General features: G+C 56.6%; 3 protein-coding genes across 3 annotated transcripts; 2 read left to right on the top strand and 1 right to left on the bottom strand.

The window, feature by feature from the left end:
- Positions 1-18: 18 nt before the first annotated feature.
- Positions 19-4,320, top strand: MRTO4 (MRT4 homolog, ribosome maturation factor). The gene is made up of 8 exons (XM_063177012.1): positions 19-85; positions 597-655; positions 758-861; positions 945-1,026; positions 1,239-1,306; positions 2,523-2,674; positions 3,771-3,847; positions 4,023-4,320. Exons 1-8 carry the CDS (start codon positions 58-60, stop codon positions 4,170-4,172), a joined length of 720 nt encoding a protein of 239 aa, XP_063033082.1. The 5' UTR covers positions 19-57; the 3' UTR covers positions 4,173-4,320.
- A 379-nt stretch (positions 4,321-4,699) lies between these two features.
- AKR7A2 (aldo-keto reductase family 7 member A2) lies at positions 4,700-9,637 on the bottom strand. The gene is made up of 7 exons (XM_063177013.1): positions 9,421-9,637; positions 8,412-8,599; positions 7,809-7,913; positions 7,191-7,287; positions 7,000-7,099; positions 6,549-6,678; positions 4,700-5,148 (listed from the first exon to the last, which is right to left on the bottom strand). The coding sequence occupies exons 1-7, from the start codon at positions 9,626-9,628 to the stop codon at positions 4,987-4,989; spliced, it is 990 nt and encodes a 329-aa protein (XP_063033083.1). The 5' UTR covers positions 9,629-9,637; the 3' UTR covers positions 4,700-4,986.
- A 42-nt stretch (positions 9,638-9,679) lies between these two features.
- On the top strand, positions 9,680-17,452 carry SLC66A1 (solute carrier family 66 member 1). The gene is made up of 8 exons (XM_063177117.1): positions 9,680-10,086; positions 10,506-10,693; positions 11,744-11,873; positions 12,710-12,797; positions 13,850-13,998; positions 14,779-14,871; positions 15,244-15,429; positions 16,836-17,452. Exons 2-8 carry the CDS (start codon positions 10,524-10,526, stop codon positions 16,932-16,934), a joined length of 915 nt encoding a protein of 304 aa, XP_063033187.1. The 5' UTR covers positions 9,680-10,086; positions 10,506-10,523; the 3' UTR covers positions 16,935-17,452.
- Positions 17,453-18,173: the final 721 nt, after the last annotated feature.

Genomic DNA, 18,173 nt, shown 5'->3' on the forward strand with positions numbered 1-18,173 from the left:
CCCCGCCGCTCCCGGCAGCCCGCGCGCGGCGCGGGGGCCTCGGAGCACGGCGGAGCCATGCCCAAGTCCAAGCGGGACCGCAAAGGTGCGAGCGGGGCCGGAGCGGGGCTGTACCGAGTTCCTGAGGGGCGCATCCCTGTCCCCCCCATCCCTGTCCCCCCCATCCCTGTCCCCTTTCCTGTCGCGTTCTCATTCCTGGATCCCATCCTTCATCGCCCCCTTCCCTACTCCTACCCCCTTCTCCGTCCCTTTCTCATTCCTCGATCCCATCCCTCATCGCCCCCTTCACCGTCCCCTTCCCTACTCCTGTCCCCTTCGTCGTTTTCTCATGTCTCGGCCCCATCCAACGCCCCCTTCCCTCTCCCCGTCCCCTTCCCTTGTCCTTTACCCCATCCCTATCTCCTTGCCCATCTCCGCTCCCTTCTCCATTACCATCCCCTCCCGGTCCCCTCTCCCATTCTCCATTCCCACCTCCATCCCCTCTTCCATCCTCCATCCCCTCTCCCATTCTCCATCCCCTCTTCCATCCTCCGTCCCCTCTCCCATCCTCATTCCCCCCTCCATCCCTGACGCTCTCTCCGCTGCTGTCCCCGCAGTGTCCCTGACGCGGACGCCCCGCAAGGGGCTGGAAGCCAAGCAGGCGCTGATCGCCGAGGTGAGTCTGGCCCCGAGCCCTCTGCCCTGTCCCCTCTCCCTGCCCTGCCCGTTCCCCCCGTGCCCTGTGCCCATCCCGGTCCCGGTAACGGCTCCCCCGCAGCTGCGGCGCTGTGTGGACACCTACAAGTACATCTTCGTGTTCTCGGTGGCCAACATGAGGAACAACAAGCTGAAGGATGTGCGGAACGCCTGGAAGCACAGCAGGTGAGCAGGGGTGCTGCGGGGTGGGGATGCCCAAGGGGGGAAGCTCCAGGGCTGATCTTCCTCCTCCTCCTCCTCCCGGGCAGGATCTTCTTCGGGAAGAACAAGGTGATGATGGTGGCGCTGGGCCGGGAGCCGAGCAGCGAGTACAAGGAGAACCTGCACAAGGTACCTGCTGAGCTTCCTCTGGGTGCCCCAGAGCTTCACCTGGTGCATCCCCCATCCTGGGGAACATCCTGCAATCACATCCTGGGGTCACCCTTCTGTGGGGGTGCTAACTGGGTCCAACCATGCCCTGCCAGGAGGGCTCTGTTGGGTGCAGCAGTGCAGGGCTGAGTCCCTGCTGCTCCCCTGTCCCCATGGATGCTCCTTTCTTCCAGGTCAGCAAGCACCTCAGAGGGGAGGTGGGGCTGCTCTTCACCAACCGCACCAGGGACGAGGTGGATGAGTGAGTACCAGCCTGGCACAGCCTTTTCATTGCCACAAAACCCCAGTGAGCCCTGCTGCTTCCCTTACAGCAGGGATGCTCTCGTGGGCCTTTCCCAGCCTCTCCTGTGACAGCAGAAACCATGGAAGGGTTTGGGCTGGGAGGGACCTTCAAGCCCACCTCATTCCACCCCCTTGGGCACTTCCAGGGATGCAGGGGCAGCACAACCTCCCTAAGCAGCAGCAGCAGAGCCTGGGGAGGTGTCAGGATCTGTCCTAGTGAACAGATGACCTGATGGTTCATAGGAGTGATCTCAGAGTGCAAAAACCAACACAGTACAAGGGGGTTTGCAGTGATAGTCAAAACAAATGCAGTTTTATTGAAATAGCCACAGCAGAAATGCGACAGAGAGGGGTTAAGGGAAAGAAAAAGAGAGAGAAAGAGAGAGGAGAGGGTGGGGATATAGCTACCAACACAGAGACAAAGTCCTTTGGTGCAGTCCACCTGAGGGTCTGCCTGCTATGCTGGAGAGATCTCAAAGGCTCTGGCTAACTCAGAGGTTTTTATTACTGAAAATTGTGAGGGGGCGGGAAACAGATACAATAGGGAATAGATGCAACAGGTAGTCCATGTTCTCAGCAGTAAATGAGAGCCATTGTTTTCTTGCTCCAATGGTCACAACCTGCAGGCAAACATCTCGCTTTGGTCAGCTTGCATCCCCCACACACCTCCCCCAGGTTTGGGGTCTCAGTTCCCAGTCCTTGGAGGGAGGAGAAGGGTCTTTTAGGAGTTTCATATCTCAGTCCTTGATGGAGAGGCTCCTTACATCCCAGTCTGTCTGTCATGGTGGTTGTAAAACAGGTGAGGATCTTCTGTGGGACACACCTGAAACTCAGGAGAAGTCCAGCCAGGCCGAGAGCTGGGACAGCTTCCAAGGCTATTGTTGCAAATGGGGCACTGTGCTCCCCCTTCTTAGCATAGAGCAAACAACACCTCTGAAAACAATAGCTTAACACTGAGCTTTCAGGTCTCAGGGCCTTTGGCGAGCGACTTTCTCCTTCAGAGCCAGAGATTCTAGACAGGGGGGATCTTCTCTTCAGTGGTCTCCCAAGGATGATCGTGAGGCAGATGAGGGAAAATTCAGACAGACTCTCACAGGAGGCTGTGCCCAGTCCCTGTGTGAGCCCAGGGCTGTTCCTGCCCCAGCTGAAGCTCCTGTTGCCCCCCTGTGTCCCAGGTGGTTCTCCAGGTTCCGGGAGCTGGACTTTGCCCGTGCTGGGAACAAGGCTCCCTACGGGGTCAGCCTGGACACGGGGCCCCTGGAGCAGTTCCCCCACTCCATGGAGCCGCAGCTGCGGCAGCTGGGGCTGCCCACGGCGCTGAAGAAAGGTACAGCAGGGCCAGGCTGGGGTGGCTGTGCTCCTGGGGACACTGAGGGACAGTTCTACACACACAGCAGCTTTGGGGAGGCTGAGGTGGCTGTGCTCCTGGGGACACTGAGGGACACTGCTGCACACACAGCAGCTTTGGGGCTGGAGAAACCTGAGGGACACCTTTGTCCTTGTGGGCTGGGGCTAGAACTCCTTCTGTCCTTGTGCTGTTGTTCCCAAAGTCATGACAGAGGCTGAGTAAAGCCCCCAGATTTCTGCAGAATGCCTTCCCTTTCCAGCAGAAACAGCTCAGAACCCACTCAGGAACCAGGGGTGGGGTTTTGGAGCTGATCTCTCTCCTTGGGGTGCTCTGATGCTGCATGGGAAGGTGTCAGCTCCAAGGGGTGGGTGGTGTTGGAGGGAGTGCTGGCTCTGCCCCTCGTTCCAGGGCAGCCCCAGTGCCTGGGACCCCATTTCCTGTGCAGCCCCAGTGCCTGGGATGCCATTTCCAGGGGATGCAATTTCCAGGAGAGCCCCCAGTGTCTGGGGTCCCATTTCCTGTGGAGCCCCCAGTTCCTGGGATCCCATTTCAGGGGTTCCCCAGTGCCTGGGTCCCATTTCCAGGGGATGCAATTGCCAGGGCAGCCCCAGTGCCTGGGATCCCATTTCCTGTGGAGCCCCCAGTTCCTGGGATCCCATTTCAGGGGAGCCCCAGTGCCTGGGATCCATTTCCAGGGGACCCCCAGTTCCTGGGGTCCCATTTCCAGGGGACCCCCAGTGCCTGGGGTCCCATTTCCAGGGGACCCCCAGTGCCTGGGGTCCCATTTCCAGGGGACCCCCAGTGCCTGGGGTCCCATTTCCAGGGCAGCCCCCAGTGTCTGGATCCCATTTCCAGGGGTCCCCCAGTGCCTGGGGTCCCATTTCCAGGGGATGTAATTGCCAGGGCAGCCCCAGTTCCTGGGATCCCATTTCCTGTGGAGCCCCCAGTTCCTGGGATCCCATTTCAGGGGTCCCCCAGTGCCTGGGATCCATTTCCAGGGCAGCCCCCAGTTCCTGGGATCCCATTTCAGGGGTCCCCCAGTGCCTGGGATCCCATTTCAGGGTGTTGCTTGCAGGAGTGGTGACGCTGCTGTCGGATTATGAAGTGTGCAAGGAAGGAGATGTTCTCACCCCAGAACAGGCCCGAGTGCTGGTGAGTAACAGCAGCCCTGACACAAAATAACTCATTAACACATCTCCTAAAACCCAGCAGCAATTATTTTGGTTCCTGCTTTGCTCCACTTCCCCCCTAGAAGCAGAATTTATGTTTTGCTGGGCTGGGCACAGAGACAGTAAAGCAGGAATGATGGATTTGTGTCCTCTCCTAGAAACTCTTTGGCTATGAGATGGCAGAATTTAAAGTCACCATGAAGTTTCTGTGGAATTCTGAGACAGGAGACTTCCAGAAGCTCGTGGGAGATGCAGCAGAGGAGGAGGAAGAGGAGGATGATGATGATGATGACAGCAATGAGGACTAACAGCTTGGCCACCAGCCAGTTCTATTTTAGGGACAAAAAGAAGAGGATATTTCCCTTCCCTGGGTACACCTGGACTGGGATGATCTTTATAGAAAATGACCTACCTATGCTTTTTTTATATTTATATAAATATCTATGTGAAACTTCAGACAGTTGTTGCTGCTGTTGCTTCTGTTAGTGATGGTGGATCCTGGGATCTGAGGAAATGCCAGCTCAAACATGAAAACTGGGCAGGAAGGGTGTAAATGAAATGGAATTTTGATAGAGCACAAAGGGAAAGATACTGAGGTTTGTTATTCTGAGACAGAAGATCCTTAGCTCAACCCTTGGAATTTTGCCTTATCCCTGGCAGTGTCCAAGGCCAGGCTGGATGGGCTTGGAGCACCCTGGGATAGTGGAAGGTGTGGGGGTGGAACAATATGGGATTTAAGGACTCTCCAACCCAAACCATCCTGATCCTCTGTGATTCAAAGTCCCCAAGTGCTGCCGAAGAGATGCCACGTTCCAGGCACAGGTCAGACATGGGCTCTGCACTAGAAAGAGATTTTATTCTTCTATTAATTATTTAAGATTTCACATTAAAGCAGAACAGGGGCCTTCCCCTCGTTAAGGTGTTCATTTTCCTGATCAGCTGCATCCTGAATCACGGGCTGAGTGAGGGGCTGGCAGGGAGGATAAGGCACGGGCATGGATCCTACAAAGCTTCACTGATTCAGGAAACCCCCAGAGCCCTCCAGCCGTGGGTGGGAGGGCAGGGTGGGCAGGAGCTGTCCTGAGCCTGTGCCAGGTGTGCCAGGTGTGCCACCCTCCCTCCCTAGCGGAAGTAGTTGGGGCAGTCGTGGGCGCTCAGGTTCCAGGCCTGCTCGAACGCCTGCACCACGGGCGGCAGCAGCGGCCCCTCCTCGCTGTAGTTGAGGTTCTGCTCCAGCTGCTCCATGTTGGACATGCCAATGATCACTGCATCTCCAAGAGAACCCTGGGAACACATGTGTTGTGGTGTGCTGTAATGTCCCATTTTGGCCTTCCAGGTCCCTTCCCCAGGTGTGCCTATGCCTCTCTCCCTTCCCCCTTGCCCCCATGCTGAGTGAGTCCTGTCAATCAGGCTGAACATTCCAGCAAGGCCTCGTGTGCTTGGTCAAGTTCAAAGGATGCCCCTGTGCCCAGAGGTCATTGGCCTGTCTGGGTGTCATCTTCCCCTGAGACCCTGCCCCTCTCACCTGGTTGGTGCTCACCTGTACCTCCCCTCCCCCTGTCCCTGAGCTTAAAAAGGTGATCAGAGCATGCGGCCGGGATTCTGTTGGAGCAGTTGCTCACGTTCAGACCTCTGTAACCATGGAATAAACCTCTGGACATTAAACCCTCCAGCAGAATCCTCTCCTTTTCTCTTCACCATCGCTTGAAGTTCTCCTCCTGAGGTAAACGGGGTTCCTAACAAGCCTGGACTTGTTCAGTGCCCAGCTGCAATCTCCAGCAAGCCAAGGTATCTCTGGGGTGATACACCGCAGTTGCTGCCTTTGGCCCAGCAGCGAGGGTCAGACTGGCCCAGGCACAATCTAACTGGGAATATTGGGAGCCTTTTTTCCAATACACATGGGAAGAAGGGTTGCTGATCCCAAAAGGAAGTTCGTGTCCTGAGTACTGTGGGCCAAACAAAGCATTTCTTTCCACTAAAGAACTCCTGAAGAAAGGTACAGCAGGGCCAGGCTGGGGTGGCTGTGCAGCTGGGATTCCTGAGGGACAGTTCTACACACAGAGCAGCATTTGGGGCTGGAGAAAACCTGAGGGGACACCTTTGTCCTTGTTGGGCTGGGGCTAGAACTCCTTCTGTCCTTGTGCTGTTGTTCAAAGGCTGAGTAAAGCCCCCAGGTTTCTGCAGAATGCCTTCCCTTTCCACTGGAAACAGCTCAGATTAACCCACTCAGGAACCAGGTATGGGGTTTTGGAGCTGATCTCACCCATCTCCTTGGGGTGCTCCAGGAATTAAGCAACTGACACCACAAATTCTGCTCACTAGGCCAGGACGTTCCCAAGGCACCCCAAATCCTCAGAAGCTGCCAAATCCTACTTTATGATGGGCTGGAAGAACATTTGGGGAACATCAGGAATTCTAAGCATGAGGTTCCTAGTCCAGTGAAAGGTCAGTCCTCTCCTTGCAGGGAAGCCAGGATCCCAGTAACTGGCACCTAAAATCTTCCACTTAAAGGTTCCAGCTCTGACCACATGGGAAAAGGCAGAGCTGCCTCACTCCTGCTGCCTGCCAGAGTCTGTACAGCAATATTCACTTTGGAATGCCACAATGCCATGGGATTAAAAGACACCTATGCTGAAATTTCTCTGTTTGTGGGTCATGGCAGCAGTGCCCAGCCAAGCTCTCACCTGCAGTTTGGAGTGGTGGTAGAGCCAGCGCAGAGCAGCAGAGGCCAGGCTGGGTGCAGAGGAGCCATAAGCCTCTTTCAGAGCTTTTTCTACTAGTGCAATTCCCTCAAAATTGTGTTTTTTCCAGTACCTGCCAAAAAAGAAAATAAAATCATTGTTACTGCCCTTGGGACCTCTAGTCAGTGGTACATCTATATTCCAATCAAAAGGCTTTCAGGAAGCCTCATACAACTCTTTGTAGCCTCTGAGGACTTCTGCAGTCTCCCTTGGGAGCTGTGAGGAAGCTGAGCCTAAAGCCCACCCTGCAGAGCTCAGTCACACACCACAGCCCCAACCACGTGTGCTGACATGACCCCAAGCTCTGGTCAATTCTGCCTCCTCTCAGCTGACTATCAGAGTGTTTTTTTTTTTCATGCAGCCACTCCTGCTGGTCTGCCAGCTCAGCACATACCTGTCCCTGTAGGCCTGAGCCCAGTCATTCCCAAAAAACCTCCCGGTGGGCTGGCGCGTGTCCTTGTCCTCGTACTTGTACTTGCCGGTCAGCAGCCCCCCTGGGAGGGAAGGGAGCAGCAGTTTTGGGGTTGGGCTGGCTCTGCAGAGCCCCCACTCCTCAGAGCTCTGTCCCCAGCCTTGTCCCTGTACCTGCCAGCGGGTTGTAGGCGTAGAAGCGCAGCCCGAAGTGCCTGAGGCAGGGGAACAGCTCGGCCTCCACCTGGCGCGTGGTCGCGTTGTACATTCCCTGCACGGGGTGGGAGAGGCCTCACACAGAGCTCAGGGCACAGCTGCTGCCCCTTCCCACCCTTCCCTGGCAATGCCCATCCCAGAGAGCATTCTCAGGTCACACAAGGTGATGATTTCCTTGGGAACAGACTCGCTGAAGGACTGTAAATAACTGAAGTGGCAGGGGAGTTGCTGGCTCCAGCAATGAACACACTGGGCTGTTTCTGAGCAGTGATCTCCCTCAGCTTCCTGAACTTCCTCACTGAAAGGGTGCTCAGGCCTTGAAGGGGCTGCCCAGGGAGGTGGTGGAGTCCCCATCCCTGGAGGTGTCAAAGGAAGGCCTGGACGTGGCACTCAGAGCTCTGGGTTGGGTGACAAGGTGGGCACTGGGCACAGCTGGGACTGGAGGTTGCTCCCAACCTCAGTGACTCTGTGACTTCCCAGACTAACTGCAGCAGATTCCTTCTGTGTTTCTATCTGGCACACTGAGGCTGGTGCTAGATTTGGGGAGCCCAGACCCAAGCCTCCCTCCTCCCTCACCTGGTACACAGTTGGCATCACCCAGTTGTTGTACTTGCAGATGGTGCAGATTTCTGCCACCTCCCATGAGGCGTAGTTTGACAGGCCAAGCTCTTTAAACTTCCCCTGCAGAGGAATAAAAGGGAATTCACAGCCAGTGTTTCAAAGTTCATCTGGACCCAGACAGCACAAGATGGGTACAGTGAAAAGGACACAAATTTTAGTCCAGAAGGGTTAATTCCTGTCTCCCTTTTCTGACAGACTATGAATTATTAAGACATGACAAAAATATTCCCCATTTTCTGTTCATTTGGAATTCACACCTTCTAGTTTAAATGATATAACCAGATAATTGAAACTCAGGAATTCTTTACCCATTACCAGCACTAATCTTAACCCAGACTGTTAACAGGGCTGGAAGCAAAGTCCAGATGTTCCAAGAGCTCTTGGGAACAAAGTGCACCACGTGAGCACACAAAGAACAGTGGCTGCTCAGCTCTGCTCCCCTTCACAGAGCTGCACAAACCCAGAGCTGCAGATGAGCACAACAAGCAGCCCTGGTTTAAAAAAAGCAGTGGGAAGGAGGGAATCAAGGATTGTCCAGCCTTGGACTCTGCACTTCACCTCTTTGTGCAGCTCGTTGCAGGCACGCAGGGTTTCCTCCACCGGGGTGCCGTGGTCAGGAGCGTGGAGGTAGAAGAGCTCCACACTCGTCCTCTGCAGCCTCTCCAGGGACGTGTCCAGCTGGGAGCGCACGCTCTCCGCCTTCAGCGTCTTCCCGTCCCACGGGTTGGCCTTGGTGGCCACTTCCACTGGCAGAGAGAGGAGGAATGAGCAAGGATGTTTCCACCTTGAGGAGGGGAGTGGGGATAAGTGACATAAGTGTTTGAGGTGTTTCCTTTGCTCAGGAATCCCATCAGGGGATTCTTCTCTGGAAGGAGCTCTTCTCTGCAGGGACTGAGGGTCTGCCCCAGGCAGGGAAGATCTGCTCCTCAAGGTTTTGGGATTCCGCACTAGCACAGGGGTCCCTTTCCCTCAGGCATGGAATCAGCAGGGAAAACTCTTGTCCTAAGGGGATGGGCCGGGGGCAACTCCATTTTCCTCAAGGAGGGAGTCAGCCAGACAGGGAAGATCCCTGTCCTCAGGGAATGGACTCTGGGGAGGGCCCTTGTCGCTGGGAACAGCCTCAGACTGGCAGCGAAGACCCTTCTCTTTCTCCTTGCCCAGGGAAGCGCCATCTCCTCAGGGAGGGCATAGCCTAACAGGGAAGACCCAGGGAAGTCCCATCTCCTCAGGGAGGGCATAGCCTAACAGGGAAGACCCTGCTCCTCAGGGAACGAGTCCTGGCCAAGCCTCGTCTCCTCAAGGACAGTGTCGGCCTGGCAGAAGAGATGAGCTCCTCTCCTCAGGCACGACCCTCCTCAACGGAGCACCCTCTCCTCAGGGCACGGTTCCCAGCAAGTCCCCTCTCCTCAGGGAAATCCCTTCTCCTCAGGAAAGACCCCTCCCCTCACAGATGGAGACCCCTGGCTAAGTTCCTTCTTCTCAAGGACAGTGTCAGCCTGGCAAAGCAGCCCCTTCTCCTCAGGGCAGCCCCTCTCCCCCGAGGGCAGCCTGCCCTTCGCCGCCCTACCGGGCTCGGTGCCGCCGGCCAGCAGCGTGCCCAGGATGCGCTCGGACTCTCCGCCCGCGTACATGAAGGCAGTGTCGACGAGGCGGTACCGGCGGCGCAGGAAGGCGCGGAGCAGCTCGGCGCTCGCCTCGGGCCCCGCTCGCCGGCCCATCTCCATCGCGCCCAGCACCACCGCGGGCCGGGCCCCGCCGCCCGCCACCGCCGCCATGGCCGCCCGCGCCGCCCGCACCGCCATCGCGCCTGCGCGGCCCCGCCCCGCCCGGCCCCTCACACGGCGGGGCCGGGACCGGGCTCCCCGAGGTCGGGAAGAAACAGCAACTTTGGGAAAGGCAGGGCTGGGAACCCGCGGGGAAATGCAGGACTTTGTGAAAAGGCTCGCTGATTTCACACTGTGAAAAATTGCCGGTGTGCGGCAAGTTCCTGAGAAAGCAGCAGAGGAGCGGCGGGTTTGGGACAGCGTTAAAGGAAACCCGGCAGGGTTTGAGAGAGCAGCGAAGGAAACTGGGCAGGGTCTGGGACAGCGGCGAAGGAAACCCGGCGGGTGTCTGAGGAGTTGTGGATTCGCAAAGAAAAACAGCCCAAGTTTCAAAGAGAGCGGGGTTTCAAGGAAAAATACAGTTCCGAACCGCGTCGGTGAGGAGGCGAGTGCCGCTGCTGCGAGGACAGGTTGGGTTGATTTCGGCTTCTTTTATTTATTCTCCCCCCCCCACTTTTTTTCACTTCTCCTTTTCTTCCGCCTTTTTTTTTTTTCTTTCCCCCTTCCATTGCCTTTTCCCCTTTCCTTTTCTTTTTTTCTTTCTTTTTTTTTTTTTTTTTTCCAAATTTTTCCCTTCCTCCCTTCTTTTCCTCCTTTTATTCCCTTCTCTTTCTTCTTTATTTCTTCTTCGTCTTTAATTCCTTCTGTTTCTCCTTTGAGGCCAGACGCTGCCTGGCTGGCAGCAAACCCAATAAAGGTGAATTATCCACTAACGATGCATTTTTCCAACATGAGCCAGTACCCGGAGCATCCCCAGACCTGTCCCTCCCGCAGATCTTAGGTTCCCCATTGTTATTAATTTTTCCCTGTGTTATTCCCTTTTCCCCAGCGTTATCCCGGCAGTTCCATGGCTGCGCGGCGCTGGAGGGGTCTCCCCTCGGGGAATCTCTCCGATTGTCCCAATGGCTCCCGCTGGATCATGGATGTGTTCCATGAGTGTGCCCAGGACAGCCGGGATGTCGCCAGCATCGTCCTGGGGCTGGGCTCCATCGGCTGCTTCATCGCCGCAGCCTTCCCGTGAGTACCGATCCCGAATTTATGGGTGCCGATCCCGAATCCCTGAGTACCTCTCCCGAATTTCTGGGGACCGCTCTCAAATCCCTGGGTAAGGCTCCCAAATCCCTGAGTATCAGTCCCGAATTTCTGGGGACCGCTCCCGAATTTATGGTTGCCGCTCCGGAACCCTTGGAATACCTCTCCCGAATTTCTGGGGACCGCTCTCAAATCCCTGGGTAAGGCTCCCGAATCCCCCGGGGACCGCTCCCAAATCCCTGAGTATCAGTCCCGAATTTATGGGGAACCGCTCCCAAATCCCCGGGGACCGCTCCCAAATCCCTGAGTATCACTCCCGAATTTCTGGGGACCGCTCTCAAATCCCTGGGTAAGGCTCCCGAATCCCCGGGGACCGCTCCCGAATCCCCGAGTATCACTCCCGAATTTATCGCGACCACTCCCGAATTTATGGGGAACTGCTCCCGAATTCCCGAGTGCCGCTCCCAAATCCCCGAGTATCGCCCCCTCATCCCGGGCAGCCCTTCCCGGGGATAGCAGACACCCTCTGGCGAGCACAAGGTGCCAGAATCATCGAATCCCCGCGGCACAAGCAGCGAGGGCTCGGCAGGGTGAGGGGAGCGCAGCCCCAGAGCCCGGCGGTGGCCGCGGTGTTGTCGCCGTGCCCGAATGTCCCACGTCAGGCACGTGCAGGGCCGGCAGGACAGGTCACACTGCAGGAGGAATGTCCCCGTCCCCAGGAGCCCTGGGGTACTTGGAATTGCTGACACAGGGGTGGCAGGCAGGCACATGAGGAGTCACGGCTCTTTCGCAACCGGAGGGGAGGATCCTGCAGCTGGGATCATCCTCCCCTGCCTGCGATCATCCTCCTGCTCCTCCCACAGGGCTCTCAGTGAGCGCCGGTGGGGCTCAGGAGTTCTCCCTGGGGCCGGGGGAGCGTGTGGCCTTGCTTTTCCTCCCGTGACTGCTTTGGGATGCACAGAATCCTGGGGATGGCTCCCGGGTAGCGCTGAAGGCGCTGAGGTGATGTTTGTTCCCCTGCCCAATGCCCTGCAGGCAGTTCTACCAGGCCTGCCGAACGGGCATCATGGACCAGGCCCTCTCCATCTATTTCCTGCTGGGATGGCTGGGCGGAGACCTCCTCAACCTCATCGGCTCCTTCCTGGCTGATCAGCTGCCCCTGCAGGTACTGGGCTGGCTCTCAAACAGCCCAGCTCCGGGGAGGAAGGACGGGCTGGCAGCTGCTGTATCCAGAGCAGAGCCAAAACTGCCGGGGATGCTCCCTCTGCCCCCTAGAGATGCTTCCCTCTCCCATGCTGGGCTTGCTCCCTTTTCCCCCCGGGTGTGGTCCATTCTCTCCCGGGGATGCTCCCTCCTTCCTCCCTGGGGATGTTCCCTTCTTCCCCTCTTGGTGTTTTCTCTTTTCTCCCAGGGATGCTCCCTCCTTCCCCCATGGGGATGTTCCCTCCTTCCCCTCTTGGTGTTTTCCCTTCTCTCCCTGGGGTTGCTCCCTCCTTCCTTCCCCTGTGGGGTTGCTCCCTCCTTCCACCCTGGGGTTGCTCCCTCCTTCTTCCCAGGGATGTTCCCTTTTTCCTTCGTGGGGATGTTCCCTTCTTCCCCTCTTGGTGTTTTCTCTTCTCTCCCAGGGATGCTCCCTCCTTCCCCCATGGGGATGCTCCCTTTTTCCTCCTCCCCGGGGATGTTCCCTCCTTCCTCCCCCGGGATGCTCCCTCCTTCCTCCCCCGGGGATGCTCCCTTTTTCCTCCCTGTGGGGATGCTCCCTTTTCCCCCTCTTGGTGTTTCCCCTTCTCTCCCAGGGATTCTCCCTTCTTCACCCCCGAGTTCCTCCTCCTTTCCCTCCCTCCGGCGTTGCTCCCTCCACCCCAGGACCTCCTTCTCTCACAGGGTTTCTCCCTCCACCCCAGGACACTCCCCTCTCCCCCAGGAGGGCAGGGAGCAGCCCCGTGGGAGCCCCCCAGCTCCCCGTGGGTGTCCCCAGCCTGTCCCCTCCTCTCCCCACAGGTGTACACAGCCATTTACTACGTGCTGGCAGACCTGGCCATGCTGTCCCTGTACTGCTACTACCGGGTGAAGAACAGGGGCAGAGCCTGTGAGTTGGGGCACAGGGGAGGGCTCTGCTGCCCTGGGCACTGGGAGCAGAGAGGGGGAATTCTCTGGGAGCCTGGGAGATTCCAGGCACAGTCAGCAGATGATGCCTCTTGTTGCTTCTGGGTTGGTGGTTTGTTTTTTTGGGTTTTTTCCCTTGGATAATTTGAGCCCCTGGGAGAGGCAAAGCCAACAAACCCCTACAGGCTGGGCCTGGGGCTCCTGCAGACCCTGCAACCCCCACTGCAAACAACCCCCCATGAGCCTCAGAGGGTACAGAAACAAATAAATCCCCCACAGTTACGTGGTGATTCCACCTCAGAGCTGGGAATCACAGAACTCCTGGCTCAGGCAGTGCTGGAAGGGAATGGGGGAAGTTTTCCCCACTGTTTCAGGCCAAAACTTGACAGGGAATTTCCTCTCTGTTCAACTGGAGTGAAAAGGGAACCTGAGCAGTTCTTGCAGGGTTTAAATAGACAGAGAAAATCCCCTTTCCAGCACTGCTGAACTCCAAACAGGCTCCTTGGAACTGGAGTGATTGTTTAACTTAGAAAAGACATGTAAAGTTATTGCCAGTTGGTATTTCACCCATCAGATCCATGGTTTTGTTAAGGTGGGGAGCTTGCTTACTGAATATAATCACTAAAAATTACTGAAAAATAGGAAATTACTACTAACAAATAATCCACAGCAGGGCTTATTTGTTGCTAGGGTTAGGAGTATGAATCCCTGCTCTGGCAGGGATTTGAGAGTGACTTAAGACAGTGAAATTTTCTAGTGGGGATGATTCTATAGAGCCCTAAACCCAAAGAACCCAAGATAGGAGCAGTTTCCTCCCTGATAAGGCACAAATTGGGCACATCCCTGGCAGATAAATCACACCAGCAGCCACTGCCCCATCCCCTGGTGAGATAAGGGAGAGATCAGAGGTTGCTCAGTCCCTTGGTGAGATAAGGGGGAGCTTGGAGGTTTCTTCACCCCAAGGGGGTGCTGGCAGCCCCAGGGCTGTTGGGGTTGCTGGGCTCTCCCTGGCCAGGCTCTGTTTGCTCTCTGCAGTCCCTGCTCCCATCAATGCAGCCTTTGTGTTCCTCTCCGTGGGGTCCCTGCCCAGCCTCTCCCTCCTGGGCAGTGCCAGCCCCGAGGCTCCAGGGGCTTTCAAAGGGAGATCTCTGCTGTCAGCTCCTGGGGACGAGCTTGGAGCAAAGGTGAGCCAGTTCCTAAACCTGGGAGATGGGAGAGAGGTCTGGGTGGGGATGCCCTGCTGGGTGCTGTGATCCCAAAAATCCACCCTGCACCCCACCATGTGTTTTGGAGTCAGGGGCTGTTCCTGTTTTAGGGCCAAATTGTTCTCCAGGAGACTGACAGAGTCTAGGAAGGTGGCACTGGAAGAGGAACTTTTTCAAAGATTCCTCCAAAATTCAGGAACAGTTTGCTGCAGGATTTCAGGGCATTTCAGGGCATTTTCACTTCACATTTCAAGCATTCTATGGGCCTGCTCAATAGTCAGCAAACCTCACATTTCCCACAGACATTTCCACATTGCAAACAGCCTTTATCTCAGGTAGCTGCATAGGATAAACAGTCTCCAAAAAAAAAAATGTGGTTCCTGTGTTGAGGAAATTTGTAAGACTTCTCCCCTTTAATTCTTTTTCCAATTATCCACATTTATATAAATTACTGAAAATCAAACAAGCAAGAAAGTGCAGCAAGGTGTAACTCAGTTGGCTGAAACTGACAGTGGGTTTGCAGGATGGTTCTGCTCTGGCAATAGAAAAGGATCTCCGAGCAAAGCAAATGAAGCCAATTCCCGTTATAACAGACTGCCCTGGGTATTTTCCTGTGGCGCGGTGAAATGTTAATTAGCAGCTGTAATTATCAGGGGCTGTCAGAGGAGGGCAGCGGGGCGCACGCGGGGTGGGAGTGGCCGTGCTGTGGCTCTGAGCACGGGGGCTGTCCCTGTCCCTGTCCCCGCCCCTGCCTTGCAGCCTTTCTCCAGGACTGAAATCATCGGATTTACCATCGGCTCCGTCTCCTCCGTGCTCTACCTGTGCTCCCGAGTGCCCCAGATCTGCACCAACGTGAGTGCCCAGCCTGGGGCTCCTCACCTGGCACTCCCTGCGGGCTGGGGACTCTCCTTTCTCCCTGGGGGAAGTTCTCCTTTCTCCTCTCTGCTCCCAGGTCCCAGGCCCCATCTCTGACCATTCCATAAGGGACCACTTCTCTGTATTTATTTTTCTCCCCTCCCTTTAACCTAGCAATATTTTGAGGGTGGGGCTGTCATTTTGTCTCATTTACAAGCCAAAGGGGAACTAAAAGTCTCCCAGCACTGAGTCACCACTTCCCTTTTTACTGCTGGGGATGAGCATGATTAATAGCATGATTAAATTAATAGTTGTAGAGAGATTTAGGAGAGCTGCACCCAAGCTCCTCTCCTCTCCCTCTTTTCCCAGTACAAGAGGAAGTCCACCAGTGGGGTCTCCTACTCTCTCTTTGCCCTGGTGATGCTGGGCAATTCCCTGTATGGGCTCAGTGTGCTCCTGAAGAACCCAGAGCCAGGCCAGGGCCAAGGTGATTACATCCTGCACCACCTGCCCTGGCTGGTGGGCAGCCTGGGTGTGCTGGCCCTGGATGTGGTTGTATCCTTTCCCCTGAGCTGGATCCATCCTGCAGGGCCTGCAGGGAGTGGGATTTGGGGCTGGGCAGGAGGGAGGGTGGTGCTGCTCCCTCAGGGGTCTGTGCTGCTGCTCCCTCAGGGATGTGTGCTGCCTCTCCCTCAGGGATGTGTGCTGCTGCTCCCTCAGGGATGTGTGCTGCCTCTCCCTCAGGGATGTGTGCTGCTGCTCCTCAGGGATGTGTGCTGCTGCTCCTCAGGGATGTGTGCTGCTGCTCCCTCAGGGATCTGTGCTGCCTCTCCCTCAGGGATGTGTGCTGCTGCTCCTCAGGGATGTGTGCTGCTGCTCCCTCAGGGATGTGTGCTGCTGCTCCCTGGGGATGTGTGCTGCTGCTCCTCAGGGATGTGTGCTGCTGCTCCCTGGGGAATCTGTGCTGCTGCTCCTTGGGGATCTGTGCTGCTGCTCCTTAGGGATGTGTGCTGCTGCTCCCTGGGGAATCTGTGCTGCTGCTCCTCAGGGATGTGTGCTGCTGCTCCCTCAGGGATGTGTGCTGCTGCTCCCTCAGGGATGTGTGCTGCTGCTCCTCAGGGATGTGTGCTGCTGCTCCCTCAGGGATGTGTGCTGCTGCTCCCTGGGGATGTGTGCTGCTGCTCCCTGGGGATGTGTGCTGCTGCTCCCTCAGGGATCTGTGCTGCTGCTCCCTCAGGGATGTGTGCTGCTGCTCCTCAGGGATGTGTGCTGCTGCTCCTTAGGGATCTGTGCTGCTGCTCCCTCAGGGATCTGTGCTGCTGCTCCCTCAGGGATGTGTGCTGCTGCTCCTTGGGGATGTGTGCTGCCTCTCCCTCAGGGATGTGTGCTGCTGCTCCCTCAGGGATGTGTGCTGCTGCTCCCTCAGGGATGTGTGCTGCTGCTCCCTCAGGGATGTGTGCTGCTGCTCCCTGGGGATGTGTGCTGCCTCTCCCTCAGGGATGTGTGCTGCCTCTCCCTCAGGGATGTGTGCTGCTGCTCCCTCAGGGATGTGTGCTGCTGCTCCTCAGGGATGTGTGCTGCTGCTCCCTGGGGATGTGTGCTGCTGCTCCTTAGGGATCTGTGCTGCTGCTCCCTGGGGATCTGTGCTGCTGCTCCTTAGGGATCTGTGCTGCTGCTCCCTCAGGGATGTGTGCTGCTGCTCCCTGGGGATCTGTGCTGCTGCTCCCTCAGGGATCTGTGCTGCTGCTCCCTCAGGGATGTGTGCTGCTGCTCCCTCGGGGATCTGTGCTGCTGCTCCCTCAGGGATCTGTGCTGCTCTTCTGGCTGGCAAATGCTCAGCCCCTGCTTTGCACTGAGCTCCCTGTGCTGCTCCCACCTCTCCTGGCACAATCTCGGGGTGCTGACCCCCAGAGCATCCCCAGCTGCCCCTGTGAGTGTGCAGAGCCTTGACCTCTCCCCAGATCTCCTTCCAGTTCCTGGCCTACAGGAAAGGACGGCCTGGCAGCCTCGAGGAGAGGGGGGCTCTCCTGGGGGAGCCAGAAGAGAGCCCTGAGAGCTGACAGAGGGACCTGCCCTGCACGGAGAGGAGGAGGAGGAGGATGCACATGAGGAAGGCACGTGCCTTAGGGCTGGCCAGACCAGCCCCTCCATCCTGGTGGCTCCTGGCAGAAGAGGCCCTGAGCCTGTGGGTGACACGTTGTGCTGCCAAGGTGGTGGCAGAGGATGCTGCTGGGACACCTGGTGCCTCTTTGATACCAATGATGCTTTCAGGATAAAAGGGAATTTTTGGGTACCTCAGCTGCTCTTTGCTGCTCCAGTGCCCCACAGCTGAGCCTGGGCACTGCTGTGTCTGCCAGGGCTGATCTGGAGCTTCCTTGGTGCTGGAAAACGTGGGGAGGGGACAGAGTGACTGACCTGCCACAGACACAGCCCTGTGGACTCACAGCTGCCCCCCCAGCTCCTTCTGGAGACACACAGGGCTGGATCCAGTGGGGAAGGAGCAGCAGAACCAAAGTGCTCAGTCCACACCTGTTTTAATTAGCACGGCTCACCCATCTATAAAACACATCTTTCCCCACCTGCCTGCCTTGGTTTCATTTTGCTGCTTTGCTTGGCAGCTCCTGCCTCTTTCCTAATGAGTCTCACAGTCCCATTCTCTGACTTGTCATTTTTTGCCTCACCCATGTTTTAATTGCATGGATTCCTTGGGGAAGTTGCTCCATTGCTGTTCCCCAGCAGAAGAGCAGAGCTGCTCACTCTGCTTTTCAGCTCCTGCCCTCTATCCTTGATGAATTTATCAACCTGACAAATTTATCCTCAGTCTGATGAGTTTATCCTCATTCTGATGAATTTATCCTCAACCTGTTGAGTTTATCCCTGGCACTGATGAGTTTATCTGCCACACTGATGGGTTTATCCCCTCTGGGGGCCCTGAGCTCAGCCAGTGCTCCCTCCTCGAGCAGGGAAGGTCAGGAATCAGGGCTGGGCTGGGCTGGCAGAAGCTGTGTGCCCAGCAGGAGAGAGTGCAGCTGTAGCCAGGCTCCCTCCCTTGGGCTGAGCTCCTCTGCTGGGGATGAGCAGCTCAGTCTGCCTGGGAAAATGAGGAAAAGCAACCAAAGCTTGGAGACCCTTCAGGAAAACAATCACAGGTTGGCCTTGTGAAAACCAGAACTTTCCTTTTCCTGCAGTTCCTATCAGCTCTTCCTTTTGCTTCCCTTCCCCTCTCCAGTTCCCCTCCTGATACTCAGCATTGTGTCCCTTTTGGCTTTATCATTAATTTATGATTCCTCAGCCAGTCC

Source organism: Melospiza melodia, chromosome 26, assembly GCF_035770615.1.
Source record: "Melospiza melodia melodia isolate bMelMel2 chromosome 26, bMelMel2.pri, whole genome shotgun sequence".
In the NCBI taxonomy this organism is placed as follows: domain Eukaryota; kingdom Metazoa; phylum Chordata; class Aves; order Passeriformes; family Passerellidae; genus Melospiza; species Melospiza melodia.